The following is a 14665-nucleotide window of genomic DNA, read 5'->3' as shown; positions in this document are numbered from 1 at the left end:
CGAAAAAATTGTAGCTTTCTTCGATATTTTCATTTTTTTATAATGGTTCTAAGCCAGATTCCCGATAAAGATAATCACGTAGAATAAAGTTGGGAAATTATGTCATGATTCTTGCGGTCTTAAGTTGCAACTCCAGACTACACAACTATATTCGAATAATGGCCCAAAATGAAATAAAATATTACATATGTTAACTTTCGTAACATGTTTAAATGCTTAACCAAATATAATCATGTCATTCATATGGAACGTCCGTCCACTTTGCATCTTCAAAGATGTTTATGACTTTGATAGGTATACGTATTTTGTTGAGGGATATTTTTCTGTGTTAGTAAACCATTATTTCTGTTTATTTTGGATTAAATTTCATAAGTCACTGTACTATTGTGGCCACATCTTTTAGGCTTCTAGATCATTCTGTATTTATTTTTTAAAAACATATGATTCTTAAAAATTATAAGTTGAATAGTTTTATAAGTGTCGTGTGCAAACATCCGGGTTAATGACCCTAGATTTTCTCCTATATCGTTTATATAGATTAAAAATAATAGAGGACCAAATACGGAACACCGAGTATTCAAAGAGTTCAGTATTAACCGTTTACTACAATAAGCTTGTGTTTAGATATGTTTGAATTCAATCCCCATACTTTCCTTTTCTCCCTGCTTTTATCCCATATTTTTGCAATTTGACGATTATTTGAGGCGTAAAAATTCAAACGATCGGTATAATTGATTCAGTACATGAGTACTTTGATGTAGATATAGGAATGAAGTCACTACTAGAGGTTTTGTTACGTATAAAAGCATACGATGACTGATTTTATCTGTTAGAGTAAAGAATCTGAATGACATCTTTAACATTTCACGTAATTTGTATTTTATTTAGAAGTTTGACGTGTTTTTTTCCGAATTCTGGTGCCACTATATCACCATTAGTAGTTAGTTAATAACTCGCACACAACTTCATTGTACTATTCCGTTTTCCGACCGACATGATAACTAGAGGTGGCGGAATAGTATATGACCCTTTGGTTGGCTTAATCTTTCAAATAAGGTTTTGGATTTTAAATGCTAAATTCCGTGTTCCCAATTTTTAGTGAGTCCGAGTTGCTCATTTGCTTTTGTTACTTTGTATGTATGATTTTAGTTACTTTATGTTCCTTGTTGTGTATGTCTGTTTTCTATGTCTGGTCTTTGTCACTGGATAACATTCTTTTGATTACCGCTATTACCTTAGTTCTCTGATTAATCTTGATTATAAAATTATCGACATTTTTCAAAATTTTCATATTATTCACTTTGTTTTGATGTTTTTTTAAAATATTTTCCGTCTTGTCCTTGATTCCATTTCAGTACTTTTTTGCGTAACCCATCTCGTTTCCTTATTTCTTTTTTCGAAATTAATGATTAAACCAAAGTTTATCACGAGCTCGCACTGTTATAGTGTTGTTGGTATCGCAGATCTAGCTATTAAATCAGATTTGGAGCAGATATGATCAATATGATTTTTTTTACTAATAGCAATCTTTCCCAATTAGTTTCTCTCATTTTTTTTCTTCATATAACCAAACTTCCCCAAAGAATGAGACTGGTGCTGATATTTATGGTTACTTACCTCTCTAGAAATTTCAGTACATCAGAATAGTTAACCGTTATCGAACTACTAATAATAATCGTACCCAGGTTTCATTCGTGATGCGTATAGGTTTGTTAATAATATTTTTGAAGTCAAATAAGTTTATCAAATCAGTGAATTTTTTTTTTTTTGAAGTAGGTTCGAACTGAAGTCATCGGTGACTATGTGGTACGAATCCAAGCTAAAATGTCAGCTTAACTTAAAATAAATATAGCTGAATCAAGTAGTCAATCTTGGTAAGCTGTATATGCAGTAAGACTAAGTATGGAATACGTCTTTCTGAGCATATTTGCTTTCTTTTGTTAAAATGTACTCAGTAATATATGTTAAAATAAACAGACGTCTGACCTTAGTATAGTGTGCCAGGTTGCATGCATGACGAATGCATTGACGATCGATATAATGTGTTAAAATAGCAAACCCAGGTGCATTTAATAGGCTTGTTCTAACTTTATTGATTCGCATGCTTATGCACGGTTCAATCAGCATATCATTTTTATCTCTTAGGAATAATTCGGACTGAGCCTGCGGAAGCCAGTATATCTGAGTAAACGGCAACCGACAATAGGCTAAAAATCAATAAAATATTTCTCCTTCGACATTGATTATGTGTATTTTGTGATATCGCTGGTGAAATTGGCTGCTGTTCCAAACCGAGCTGTTATAATTAGTTATCTAAACAACAACAACACAGCAAATCCATGTTTTACCACCTGCTTTGATTTTAACCAATAGAACATGCGAAGGATAATTACTGAATGATTAGTATTCAATTTGTGACGAATTGCTTCGGTTGACTTTTCTTTGGTGTAGCAATACATGTGATACTACCCCTACACATCTGAAATATAAAACGATTTCTCTATTTATCAGATACGTCGGTGGATTTACACCATAAAACGAAGGTTAAGCAAGGACATTCAAAAGTTTAGCAGAAAGGTAAGTCATTTTATTTTAATACAAAGGTCTGAATTTTTTTAGATATTCAAAATGCAGTAATAATGTAACTTTTTTACTGTTCGAACAACCATACTGACTTAACAGGGAATCTAATTCAAACTTGACATTAATATACTATTTTATTTGTAAATCCATTCAACGTTTTTTAAAGACATACTTGGGTACAATTAGGAGAAACACGTGGTAAATGAAGTCAAGCAAACATGTCAGCTTAACTTAAATCTTAAATTATTCAAATAATATTTAGTAGAAAAAAATAAGGACAAAAACAGTCGAAAACAGTAGAATAATGAAATCGCCCCTTTATCATATCATGCGGACAAAAAGGGCAGACGATGTCTTTTGTTAGAGCATTTTTCTTTGATTTCATTCATCTCCTTCACAATTCAACCGTATGATTCGTTGACCTTGCAGGATGAATTTTTAACCGATCTGTCTGTGTCATGTTTTCTGTTGTTGTTCATCAGTAGGTGTATTATTTCGTCGTGAAAACGCTAGAATGTTAATTTGTTTTTAATTACATGCTTGGATTTATAGTTTCGAAATGTGAAGGAGCATCTAATGTATTTTAGACTAGCCAAGTTCATGATGAAAGAAGTTTCACTGTAGCTGCTGATCCAGACTGCTCGCTATCTGGATCGATTGAGAGTTAGCTTGTTGCTGGAGGTCACCATGGGTGATACGTTCAATATCAATATATCCCCGGCAAAACTATATATCTGATGACTTCAGGAAACTCTATAATGTGCAGCCTTGTCTGTAACACGAAATACCACTTATACTTTTTGAGTTCATGATTTTTCTCTTCAAAATAATAATGTTTACCTTACGGATTGCAGATAAATTGCATTTCTTTCTCACCTAGTTTCCTATCTAAATATTAAATCGAAGTTTGATCGAGCAAAGTAATTTTCCCACTTCGTACATTAGTAACGACTTGAGTTTTCTGACTAGTGTTGTAGACCGAAACGGAAACTATAATAGGATGACATAAGATCGATGTCCTTGTCATTTGAAATGCACATTGCGGGTATTTTATAGCAGCGGGTTTGTCTGCCAAGTATTGGTTCTGAAATCATCGTTCTAGAACGGTAGTTTTCCTAGACATAACATATTATGTTGGTTATCTAGAAAATAAACTTTCAAGGCAACATCCGTGGTATTATAGAAGAATTTGCTTGGGTTTCCTTTATCAATTATGTGCAGTTAATGCGTTTTTCTAATTTCATTACATAGTTATTCTCGCGGAAGTAATGTACGATGGTGTGTAAACAAACAAGCCATATATAATAGTTATGATGCATGTACATGTAAAGGCGAGTGAACGGAAATATACTAAAACTTTACAAGTATTACATCCGTGCGTTGACAGTGCCTTTTCTAAACGTGCATAAAGAAGTAACTTCTGTGAGATTTGTTTTAGCTGACTGTTGCCCAAAGACCTAGCTCCCGTTGTCACTGTTTATCATTTACCGTCGTCATGATACCTTAGTAGCATCTTCCTTGTGTGTACTTTGTGGCTAAATAATGATATGACTGTTTCCCGCTGCCCTACCTACCCTATGTTTGTGTCTACCATTAACATTGCTTAAGCTTAAGCACGTGTTAATATCTAAATTGTTTCCGATTAACTCAATGTAAAATTGTTTTGAAAAATATTGTAATTTCTCTACCTACCTACCCTATTTTGATCTATTTTCAAACGACCGCAAAACAAAATGTGGTTGTATTTTGGTATGGCACTGACGTCGCCCGTAGACACTTGGTTTTCGTGTCATAACTTGAGTAACAATTGGATGATCTTTATAAAATTTAGAGTAAGGTTACAAACCACATAAGGAAGGTTGTTATTGATTGTTTGGGTTACAGCCCTGACCATTAAGAATTAGGTGCCTTAGAGGGACCTAAAATAAGCATTTCATTGAATTCAACTATATAGCTCCGGTAAAAGCTTAGGAATGGCAATTATATTGTTTTACAATACCTATACCACAATGGTCAGACTTGAATTGCTTTCCAATCGGATTTTAGATACCTCTTACATTTTGTTTTACTTATAAGAGGTCAAAGGGGCCAGACCTTAAAAATCAACTTATTTTAATTTTTGATCCAATTTTGAAAAAAAATATTGCATTTTTTATGAAAATCCTTGATTTTTCAATGAGATTCAGAAGGTTTTCGAGTTATAAGGAATCAAAGGGTCCACATCCCTAAAGAAACGACTTTCTATTTTTTGGTGAGATGTCGAATTTTTTTTAATTGAATTTCAAGTTTTGTGCTATACTGTGAATTTAACCAGATGCTGTGTCCATAGTGAATCCTCCAAACGCTTAAATGTGTCAAAAACTAATATCGTGTCCACACTTATCCCTACTATTCAAGGTTCGTCCAATGCGGTACTATTCAAGGTTCGTCCAATGCGGTCGTATCATGCTAGGCTCAGTGAAGCTTTTTGTTTTTCTTGCTGGTAGCAGAAAACAAGATTATATTTGTTTTTGCTTAATATCAAATGTCGCCCATTCTAAACACATAGCAGCTAGGGCTATTTTGAACACATGGGTTCATGTTAAGTGTCTTCTTTCAGTTTTTTGTCTCAGAGTGATGCTAAAAAATGGAGTAGGTTTTCTACATCGGTTAAACGATCTCTATAAAAATTCCACTTGAATCATGGTTGAACAATATCCTTATAAGAAATATTGCCCGTAATAACAAAGTTGTAAATTTTTTACTGTTTTTGGCTGAAATCTTGAAAAATGTGAAATTCAGTTGATGAAATAATCGGTATTACGACGCTACAAATTCAGGTTGCACTAGTTGTAGGAGTTAATTACATTGGAAATCTCGGATATCTCCAGGGTAGCGATTTTGGCGTTTTGGAATCTTTGCCTTTCAATAACTATGTATTTAGCAATTGTGTTAGTTCTTGCATGACGTGTTCGTCAATTGTTGTTTCTTGTCGTTTTTGCGCTTTGGATTTTGTGTTCTGTTTTGGTGACTTTTGGCAGGAATATATTACATCATGTTGCGATTGGCCTGTTTGGTTATCATTGACTAAAATGTATTAAATGAACAAATTCATGTAGACCAGCAGCACAGTCTTCCATTCCACATGCATATCAGAAATTCCATTTCATCCAAATATACTATTTTGCCTTGGTTTGTTTGGTTGTAACATAAACATCAAAGTGCTGCATTACAAATTATAATGATGTCATTATAACCACGTGTACAAAACACCCTATCTTCTGGCAGTTAGTTAATGTAGTTGTAAAATCGAATTTGAAACCGTTAAAAGATGAAGAAATCTTTAATTCCAGGTCTATTTTACTACTTTGCAATATCTATTTTTTTTCTTTCGATTGTCCTGGAAATGGACACATACTTTCATTTTCAATTTTTCGTAGATTTATTTTAAGAACTATTATACCATTCGGTCAAGTTGTTGACCCTTTGTTCCATTTCTCGTCAAATCGATTGGCAATATGTCATCTGGCCTCGACATTATCAATGTTTGTTATTACAAGTCTCCACAGCCGGTATTATTGAACTAAGTCGGACAAAGATAATAGTTCCACATTATTATAAAATGCTGCTTCTTCATTGGCCGGTTGGTTACTATCTAAATCGGACTTAGGCCATATCATTGTTTACCCATTCAAACAACCAAAACTTTAATGATTAATTTGGCGACATGGAATTTTAATCAAAAAGCAGATTCTTTGCCTGAAAACAATATATATATTCATACAGGTGAATGCATGGTAAGCGATACTTTACACTATCTTTTATTGTTCACAGAGAAAATTGTTCACATGAGTTCACGAAAAATTAATGAGATATAATAGTTTAAGACCCGTGCTCAAGAGCAGTTTAAGCAAATTCGTTAATTCTAGAATCGCACATTTGGTAAAACTTGACTTGGTGCAAGTTTCCAGACTGAAAATCGATGTACATGTTTTTTGATCTGTTGTATACTAAGTTCAACGTACATCAAAGCAGATTGAAGGTATAGCTTTATGTAACAGTTTGGCTAAAAGTCACATGTTATACTGTTAGTCATCTATAAAGCTCAAATTTAAAAAGACCGTTAAAACTTGAATGAAAGTAGTTTGATTTCACGATTGTAATATATTTGGTTTCCATATACTTCTCCCTTGATTGAAAATTGTGCATTCGCCAGCTCCTATTCTCTTCATTATTTATTCCCTACCGGCCTCATCGAACTGAGCCTATGTTTTTGATTTCCGTCAGTCTGTCCCTCGTGCACTTGTCTCCCGGTCTTAATTTAAATAGATTAACTCAGAATAGTTGTGATTAAAAGCCTGATGTGTTTGGAAATAAAAATTCCCTTGCCTATTGATTGTTTTTTTGTGCATTTTTGTGGGTGATTCATACATAAAACGATCAAAGAGGTAATATAGTAGCTTATATTAGGTTTGTTTTAGCTGTAAAAATTCGATTAAACTGAACATTGTTTATTCAGTAAGTTGTATGTAATTTACATTAGTTCTCACCGTGAATAACAGCTGTAGCAGTATTGTCCGATAATAAATATTGTTGGAGTATTCAAGTAAGAACATTACGATAATATTTGTTTACATGCGATATCAAGAAAACTATCAAGACCATCACGCACTATTGTGGGCTTTGTGTTTTGTTACATATATATATATATATATGACGTTTTCTAAAATATATGATGTAATTCCCTCAAGATGCCGCATGAAGACATGTTGGTTCATCAAGATAAGCCGTTCCTCCAAACCCTAAAGATGCTTTCTGGTTCCATCAAGATATGCCGTTCCTCCAAACCTTAAAGATGCTTTCTGATTCCCTCAAGATATGTCATTCCCGAGGGTTTATTCGCCATTTTAAAGCTTTTTCACCTCTGTGATTATATGTACCAAACACAAAACTGCACCCAATCCATAAATTTAGTTCAGACCTTTTTATGATTGTTTCTTAGAGTATCAAGCACAAAATGACCGTTGGATTTTTGATCCGTTAAAAACATGGCCGCCGTTATTAAAAATAGGACATAGGGGTTAGACAGCAAATTTTTGCATATATCTCCAAAACCGTTAGCTTAAGCCAAATTCGGACGTGGGTAAAAGTATTCAGCATGATGAGATCTATCTCTTGTCAAAATTTGGTGGAAATCTGTTGACCCATGTTGGAGTTGTTGCCTTTTTTGGACGTTTTTTTTTGCTGTTTTTGATGTTATTACTTTCAAAAGTCTTCTCCTCAGAAACTACTATACAGAATTCAATGAAAGTTGGTATTTTTGTTTTTTTATGGTATCGTTAACAACATGACCGTTAGGATTTTAGGATTTTTGATCGGTTAAAAAAACATGGCCACCTTTACTAAAAATAGAACATAGGGGTCGTAAAATATTTTTTTTGCATATATCTCCAAAACCGTAGCAATATCTTTCAATTGCTGAAATATCCTTATTAAAAGGCCTGCAAAAGTCTCTAGGGGATCAAAGTTTTCAGACGACTCCATGTAAGGGTTATTGCCCTTGAGAGGTGAAAAAGTTACAAGTCAACTTCTTGAAAACTGTAATAGATTGAATGAAACTTTCAATGGATGAAATGATCCTTACAAGTCCTATCAAAGTCTTTTGAGTCAAAATTGTCGGACTTTTCCTTGTTAGAGTTATTGCCCTTGAAAGGCAAAAATTTAACCATGTAAACGATTTAGGTTCATGGGAGCCTCTTGTTCTATATAATGTAAGAAATCTTGTGATAAAATATTAATCTTTGCTGATGGTACTATTTACGTAACACCACTCCATTTTATGTCAACTGTAATATATGAAATGCATAGGTTGAACCCGGAAAATTTACATTCAGTCAAATTGACAAGACTTTAAGTGGATATGCCCTCGAATGAATATGATGTAAATCCTAATGAATGTAATGTGACAATATATATAGTTGTGTGTGTATAAAGAAAATCATTTGATCAAATTTGATCAAATTTATCACTACTACACAGCATCGTGCACAGTTAAAAATCAATAATAAAGTCAGAAATTTTCCACTGATCATCATTTTGACATACTTGTTCAGACATTGTATTTTACCTGGTTTTAATCAGTCGTGGATTAGCATCCTTAAAGGTAGGAAGCTCATATATTAAACTGAAATTAAACTGGATATTGTTAAAATAATTTCTATTCTATTTTGGGGTAGAGCTGTTATTGAGCTCTTAGAGACAAAAACTTGAAATAATTTAGGAAGAGGGGGTTATTTTGTTCATCTACAGGATGACAGACTTTCTTTTATTACTGTCAATATTTGAACTAAAACGCACGTACTTATTATCTAAATTTATTTATATAATATGAGTTTGCTTTAAGATTTGAAAATTTGATTTCATAGCTTATAATACTTGCACACCGATTTGATTTGTTGAATCTCTGTACCTGCATCGTATCACGTCATTGTTCAAACCTCCACGATGAAAGTAAAATGGAATGGAATTAGTATTCTAAATAAGGATTTTGTAATTATATGTATGACAAATGCTTTGATTAAAATTGAAGTGTCAATTCTACCTAACAGTTAGCATTACATAATCGACATGCTTGCACTTCTGGTTTGCCTACACCTTCATCATAAAATGCATTTGTCAGCTTCTTTCTGGTTGTACTTGTAAATTTGAACTTGGCGTGATTTTCATTTACCAATTGCTTTACAATCGATTTAAATAATTTTAAAACATTTTCTCATTTCTCAAATCAAAACATTATCATATTGGAAAAATTAAACCCAGCACTTTCTTTCTCAGAAATGGATGACCTAAAGGAAACTGTTGCTTGGTTACCCGAAAAGACTCTTCCTAAAGCAGATGACGAGGAAGTGATGTCATCGACAACGGCTACATCATCAACGGGAACCGACCTAAAGCCCAAGTTGAAAACAAGGGAAGTGTGGGCAAAAAAGATCGATTTTCTCTTAGCTTGTGTTGGATTTTCTGTTGGGCTTGGAAATGTATGGCGATTCCCGTTCCTTTGTTACAGAAACGGAGGAGGTAAGATTATCCTAAATATTGCATACATGTATATATGTGACTGGTAAGCATATGTATATAGTTGCGAAATTAAAACGTTACATCGGGGTAGGTTAACCACTGTAATATCCAACAATGCCACATGTGTGTGATATCCTCTGTTAAATATTAACAGGTACATGTTTGTTCTCATTGTTTCCAGTTGATAGAACAAAGGATATCTTTTTTGTAGCTAAATTTGAGTAATTGCTTAGTACTATAAAATGAGATGAATTTTGATGTTTATTACAATTCCATGTTAAGTTCATAGTTTTGATTTTGATTTGCAGCAGGGTATCATTCGATGCCCCATTATTAATTTTAGTTGTGTATGCAAGACGCATAAACTAGTTTATTATCTGATTTTTTTTCAGTATTTTTATTTTACGGAAGTTTCGTTTCATCGAGTTTCGTGGTGCTCATCGATTAATTGCTAAGCTTTGATACGTATTCTCGTGAATTTCCGGGGTGTCATGACGAGTCATATTTGATATGAACATAATTCTCAGATTACATTTATTTGGATATTGTATTTTTTACTTCCTGTTTCTTGTTACGAAATGTCCCAATAAAATTTGATAACTTATACAATGAAGCTATTGTAAGACCTAAAATTCACATGATAAACAATGGAGTATATTTATAGAAACAGAATGAATATTCATCAACATAAAGTCAGTATTATGATTTGACAAGTGTCCTTGATGCTTGTTTGTTTAGAATTATTAGAACATACGTAAAAAAAGAGAAAATGTAAACAACAGAGGAGAAAATGGCCTTCAACCAGGTGAAAGAGTTTACATTTGTCAACGAAAAACACTCATCCATTAACCCTCTTTATCGTCGTTTGTATCGAAACTATAGTTTTTTGTTAATCTGAAGTAAATTATTTACATTGTAAGTAGTGTAAGCAACACAAATAAACGACATCGATCCCGACCTCTAAAGAAATCAAGAATATCAAAGCATTTGATTGATAGTTTATTTTAAAAATATAAAATTGGTAACGTCACACCTTTATAATCGATATTTTTCTTGGAACCATTTCAAGTCACGTGCGCTTTGATCTGGATCATAAGAATACCTCTCTGATACTTCCACAATGTCGCTATGATTTGGATACGTTACTTCCGGCCTGTAATGTCAGTACGATTTACCACATACTTACAATGCATTCATCTTGCAGTACTATGTACCCTTCTACTGCTTGTTCCAAGCACAAATGCTTAATATAAAATTTTTTTTTCTAGTGTCAGTAATTTTACTAGAATTTACTTACCACAGCGTGAATATGAGTAACAGTCTGTGGTGATTGCAAGACTGGGGCATACATTTTGTGTAATAATCACCAGAATGCGTATTAAATTCTAAGATGAGTTTAATGTATGTTGTAAATAAAAAAAATTAACAAAAAAGATGGCCAAGCTGAACTGTCATCTTTGCGCATGACTAGTGGCATACTACAACCTCTTTAACTCGGGCATTTTGTTCATGACTAATATGACCAAGATTCTTCAACATGTTAGCATTGTACTCAACTTTGTGGCGAGTCGTCCATAGCATGTTTCGCTTATCCTCGTATACCACTCGGATGACTCGGGGTTTTCTACCAAAGGCTATGGAAAGCTTGATAAGCTGACCTGGTGAAAAGTCAATAACAGAAATAAAGAGCCGCTATTCAGCTTGGACCAAATTTTTCTCATACGGTTTCTTTTTATCTACAAGCTACATAAAACACCCAAAAGAATCTTCCCACAATTTGGAGCAAAAAATTATGAAAGCCTTGTCATCATAATCATTCCAACCGAATGCGGACCCAGGACCGCTGCGCCAGGGGCACACGCTCCTTTAATTCTACTAAAGCGTGACGTTGCATACCCGCTTCTTGATCAGTCTAGTGGCGGGTCCAGAGTTTTAGGTAAGGGGCCCCCAAAAAAAATTCTTGACATGATCACCGGTGAGGATCAAGAAATCATACTAAATGACTAATATGCTGGATTGCTATTGAATCATACTTTTTTCTTAGTGTTTTTCATGATTTAACACACGCAATTTTTCAAAAATTTATAAAAGTTTCAATATTCAATTTTTTAAGGGGGTCCGGACCCCCGGGCCCCATTGGATCCGCCACTGCAGTCAATGCATCCTACCACGTTCTTCAATCCTGTCGACGACTGAAAGCATATTTCATTTTATCAGGAATTCTTTAGTTATAACCAACAAAAAAATAAATGAATGAATAAAACTGAAAAAAGAAATCACGATATTAGTACTTTTCATTGGCAATAACTCTAGTAAGGAGTCGTGTCATTTTGTTTGGACCATATGATGAATGCTGTAGGATCATTTCATCAATTGAAACATTCTTTCTACGATTGATTGTGATTTTTGCCTTTCAAGGGCAATAACTCAAATAAGGAGTCTTCATACAGCTTGGGCGTATGATGACATTCGTGGGTCTTGTTTTAAGGGTCTGTTAATCAATTGAAAGTTCCTTTCTATAGATATTTTGTGGTTTTCTAGTTAAAACCATAAAAGACGCGATTTTTTACCTTTGAAGGATGGAGTCGTCATACGACTTGGCACACGAGAACTTTTATACGCCTTTCCTAGCCAGTCGACTGCAAGTTTTTGATCTAATCTAGGTTGCTTCTAAGGTTGTTTTTTTTCTTCACTTGGTTCATTTCATTTTGTGTTACTGTACAAATTCGTCTGCAGGCTTTTCTTTAATTACCCCTGATTTCATTCTTGTATCGGTCATTGTTACTCCCCATTGATGATTCATTTCTCATTTATTACATAATGTTCCACACACGTGACGTAATGTTAGCATACGGTTCATTATTATATGTACATGAGATGTGTTTGATATGACATACGCCTCTTCTTTACATATTTCTTCACAGCGACAGATGAACACGCTCAGTATTTATGGATCAAGTTGCTATAACTGTTACGTGCATTAAGTCTTAATTATTCTAATTTTATTTGTTGGAATATGTATTGAAGTTTGGCAATTCTGTTCTTCTGTTCTATTTTAAGCTCTCTGACCTTACACAAATCAATAACGTATGGTAACATTTAAATATATTGACAATATCGTAATTATCTTCGTTATTTTATTCAAGATCTGTGACTGCGTACTTCTTCTATATTACAATTTAAAGAGTACCAGAACAAAAACACTGCATGTTTTATAATTTGTAATTTGTTGAAATTACATAACTAGTAGTTTACTCATTTATAGTCTCCATGTTAGGTGAGAATATAATATTATATGTACTTTTGAGTCTTAAGAAAAAAAAAACCTTCCTTCGTGAATTTTTTTCTTCAAGTGCATACCAATTAAAAATCTTTTTCAATCTCATACAACTTATAGAACATTATCCTTGTTATTTTTCAATGCAACATGAAGTAATTCATGCAATATTATGTCCTATTGAAATTGACTTAAACCTTAAGTGATACATTGCTTTTTGTTTGCAGGTGCGTTTCTTATTCCATATTTCCTTGCCGTGGTACTTTGTGGTATGCCCTGCTTCTTTTTAGAAGTATGTCTTGGACAGTTCATGTCACAGGGAGGAGTCAGTGCTTGGAAGATTGCTCCTCTGTTCCAAGGTAAATTCTTATGGAAATATCTTTTTTAAGTTCGTGTCCCGGGGAGAAATTGATGCTTGGAAAATTGCTCGGAAAACTGCTCCTGTATTCCAAAGATTTATTTGAACCCTTATTTACCGAGATATTTTATTACAGGACATGGATAAAAAATCCTCAATTACGTTTTAAGTACCAGTCTTTGTAAGAATCATGCAATTTTTGTAATATGTAATACATCCCAAAAAGGCTACACATTTCTGTTTTTGTTTTGTGGGTTTGTATGATGAAATGTATAACCATTCTATTACAATCTGTCTGTTCTTAAAAGATTATTCACATCGGGGGCTAGGGCGCTCTGCCCACAGAGCAACTGGGATGTGTGCCCCAGGTGGTAGAATGGGGTACCCCTGGCGTGTTACATGCTGGGGTTGTCAGGCTAAAGTACGGAAAACCTGACCGCCAACCATAGTGGTGCACCGTGTTGGGAAAGATGCCACGTTCCTCGCACGTTAAAGAACCTTACTGTGGTATTCTCCCGGAGTAGGAACCATAGGGCTCCGCCACAGGAGGCTAAATTGCCCGACCCTACCCACCTCTCCGTATTTCCAGTGGCAATCAAAATTTGTCACCCCATTGTCCTTGTGTCCCATCCCTTTTTCATTTCATCGTTTCATGTTCATTTTATCATCAATTTCATGTTCATCGTCTGAATATAGCTGAAATATTGCTGCTCGGACGTTAAACCCCAACAAACCAACAAACATCGAATATTCAATAGTTATCTCCCTCAATTTTGAATTGTATAGTACATTTCTTATGATTTATATCTTCTAAGAACATAGGTTGTATGAATAATCACATGTTAATTTCTGTTTGACGCTTTAAACGAAAATATCAAAAGTAAAAATATATAGGCATCACAGCCATGTATAAAATTTTGCTTGATTCTTAGCTGGAGTTCTCACGTGTTAAATGTTACACGTAAATTTCTGTCCTTTAATCACGTGGGCAGTAACTAAACAAACCCATATTAAAGTCTGACAATTTATATAGTAATATTCTGTGGTCAGTGTAACATATAAAAAAAGCATCTACAAAACAACTGAGAACTAACTTAAATGTGGGGACTAACACTATATTTACTGATAGAATTACAACAAAAATATTTGCTGATTCTGCAGAATACACAGTTGTACCAGAACAGGGTTTGGTCTTCTATAAACAAAGGTTCAGTTTAAACATAATTCATAATTAGATCTGTCACTATCATCACTGAAGGTCACAGTTCATCAACTGGCATATACTTCATTCACAATTATCATCACTGTTGAGAACGTATGTTATGACTATGAGAAAGTCCAGTCATCAATCTGTATATAAATCTAATGTCTGTTAATTATTATGTTACTTC

General features: G+C 33.9%; 1 protein-coding gene across 3 annotated transcripts in view; it reads left to right on the top strand.

Annotated features, from left to right (window-relative positions):
• Positions 1-2429: 2429 nt before the first annotated feature.
• The window catches only part of LOC148604319 (sodium- and chloride-dependent taurine transporter-like), a 31040-nt gene continuing 18804 nt past the window's right edge, over positions 2430-14665 (top strand). Inside the window, exons 1-3 of one of the 3 annotated variants that reach the window (XM_088548987.1) lie at positions 2430-2577; positions 9397-9639; positions 13144-13275. In XM_088548987.1, coding sequence (XP_088405113.1) covers positions 9399-9639; positions 13144-13275 — 373 coding nt within the window. In that variant the 5' untranslated portion in view covers positions 2430-2577; positions 9397-9398. Of the gene's footprint in view, positions 2578-6222; positions 6360-8591; positions 8726-9396; positions 9640-13143; positions 13276-14665 lie in introns of those variants that run through there. The other 2 variants (XM_088548986.1, XM_088548988.1) reach the window with 2 other exon arrangements.

The sequence above is a fragment of the Perna viridis genome, chromosome 10, assembly GCF_037379345.1.
Source record: "Perna viridis isolate PV_CMFRI_1.1 ecotype Kerala chromosome 10, ASM3737934v1, whole genome shotgun sequence".
NCBI lineage: Eukaryota > Metazoa > Mollusca > Bivalvia > Mytilida > Mytilidae > Perna > Perna viridis.
This window is presented reverse-complemented; position numbering and strand designations above follow the sequence as displayed.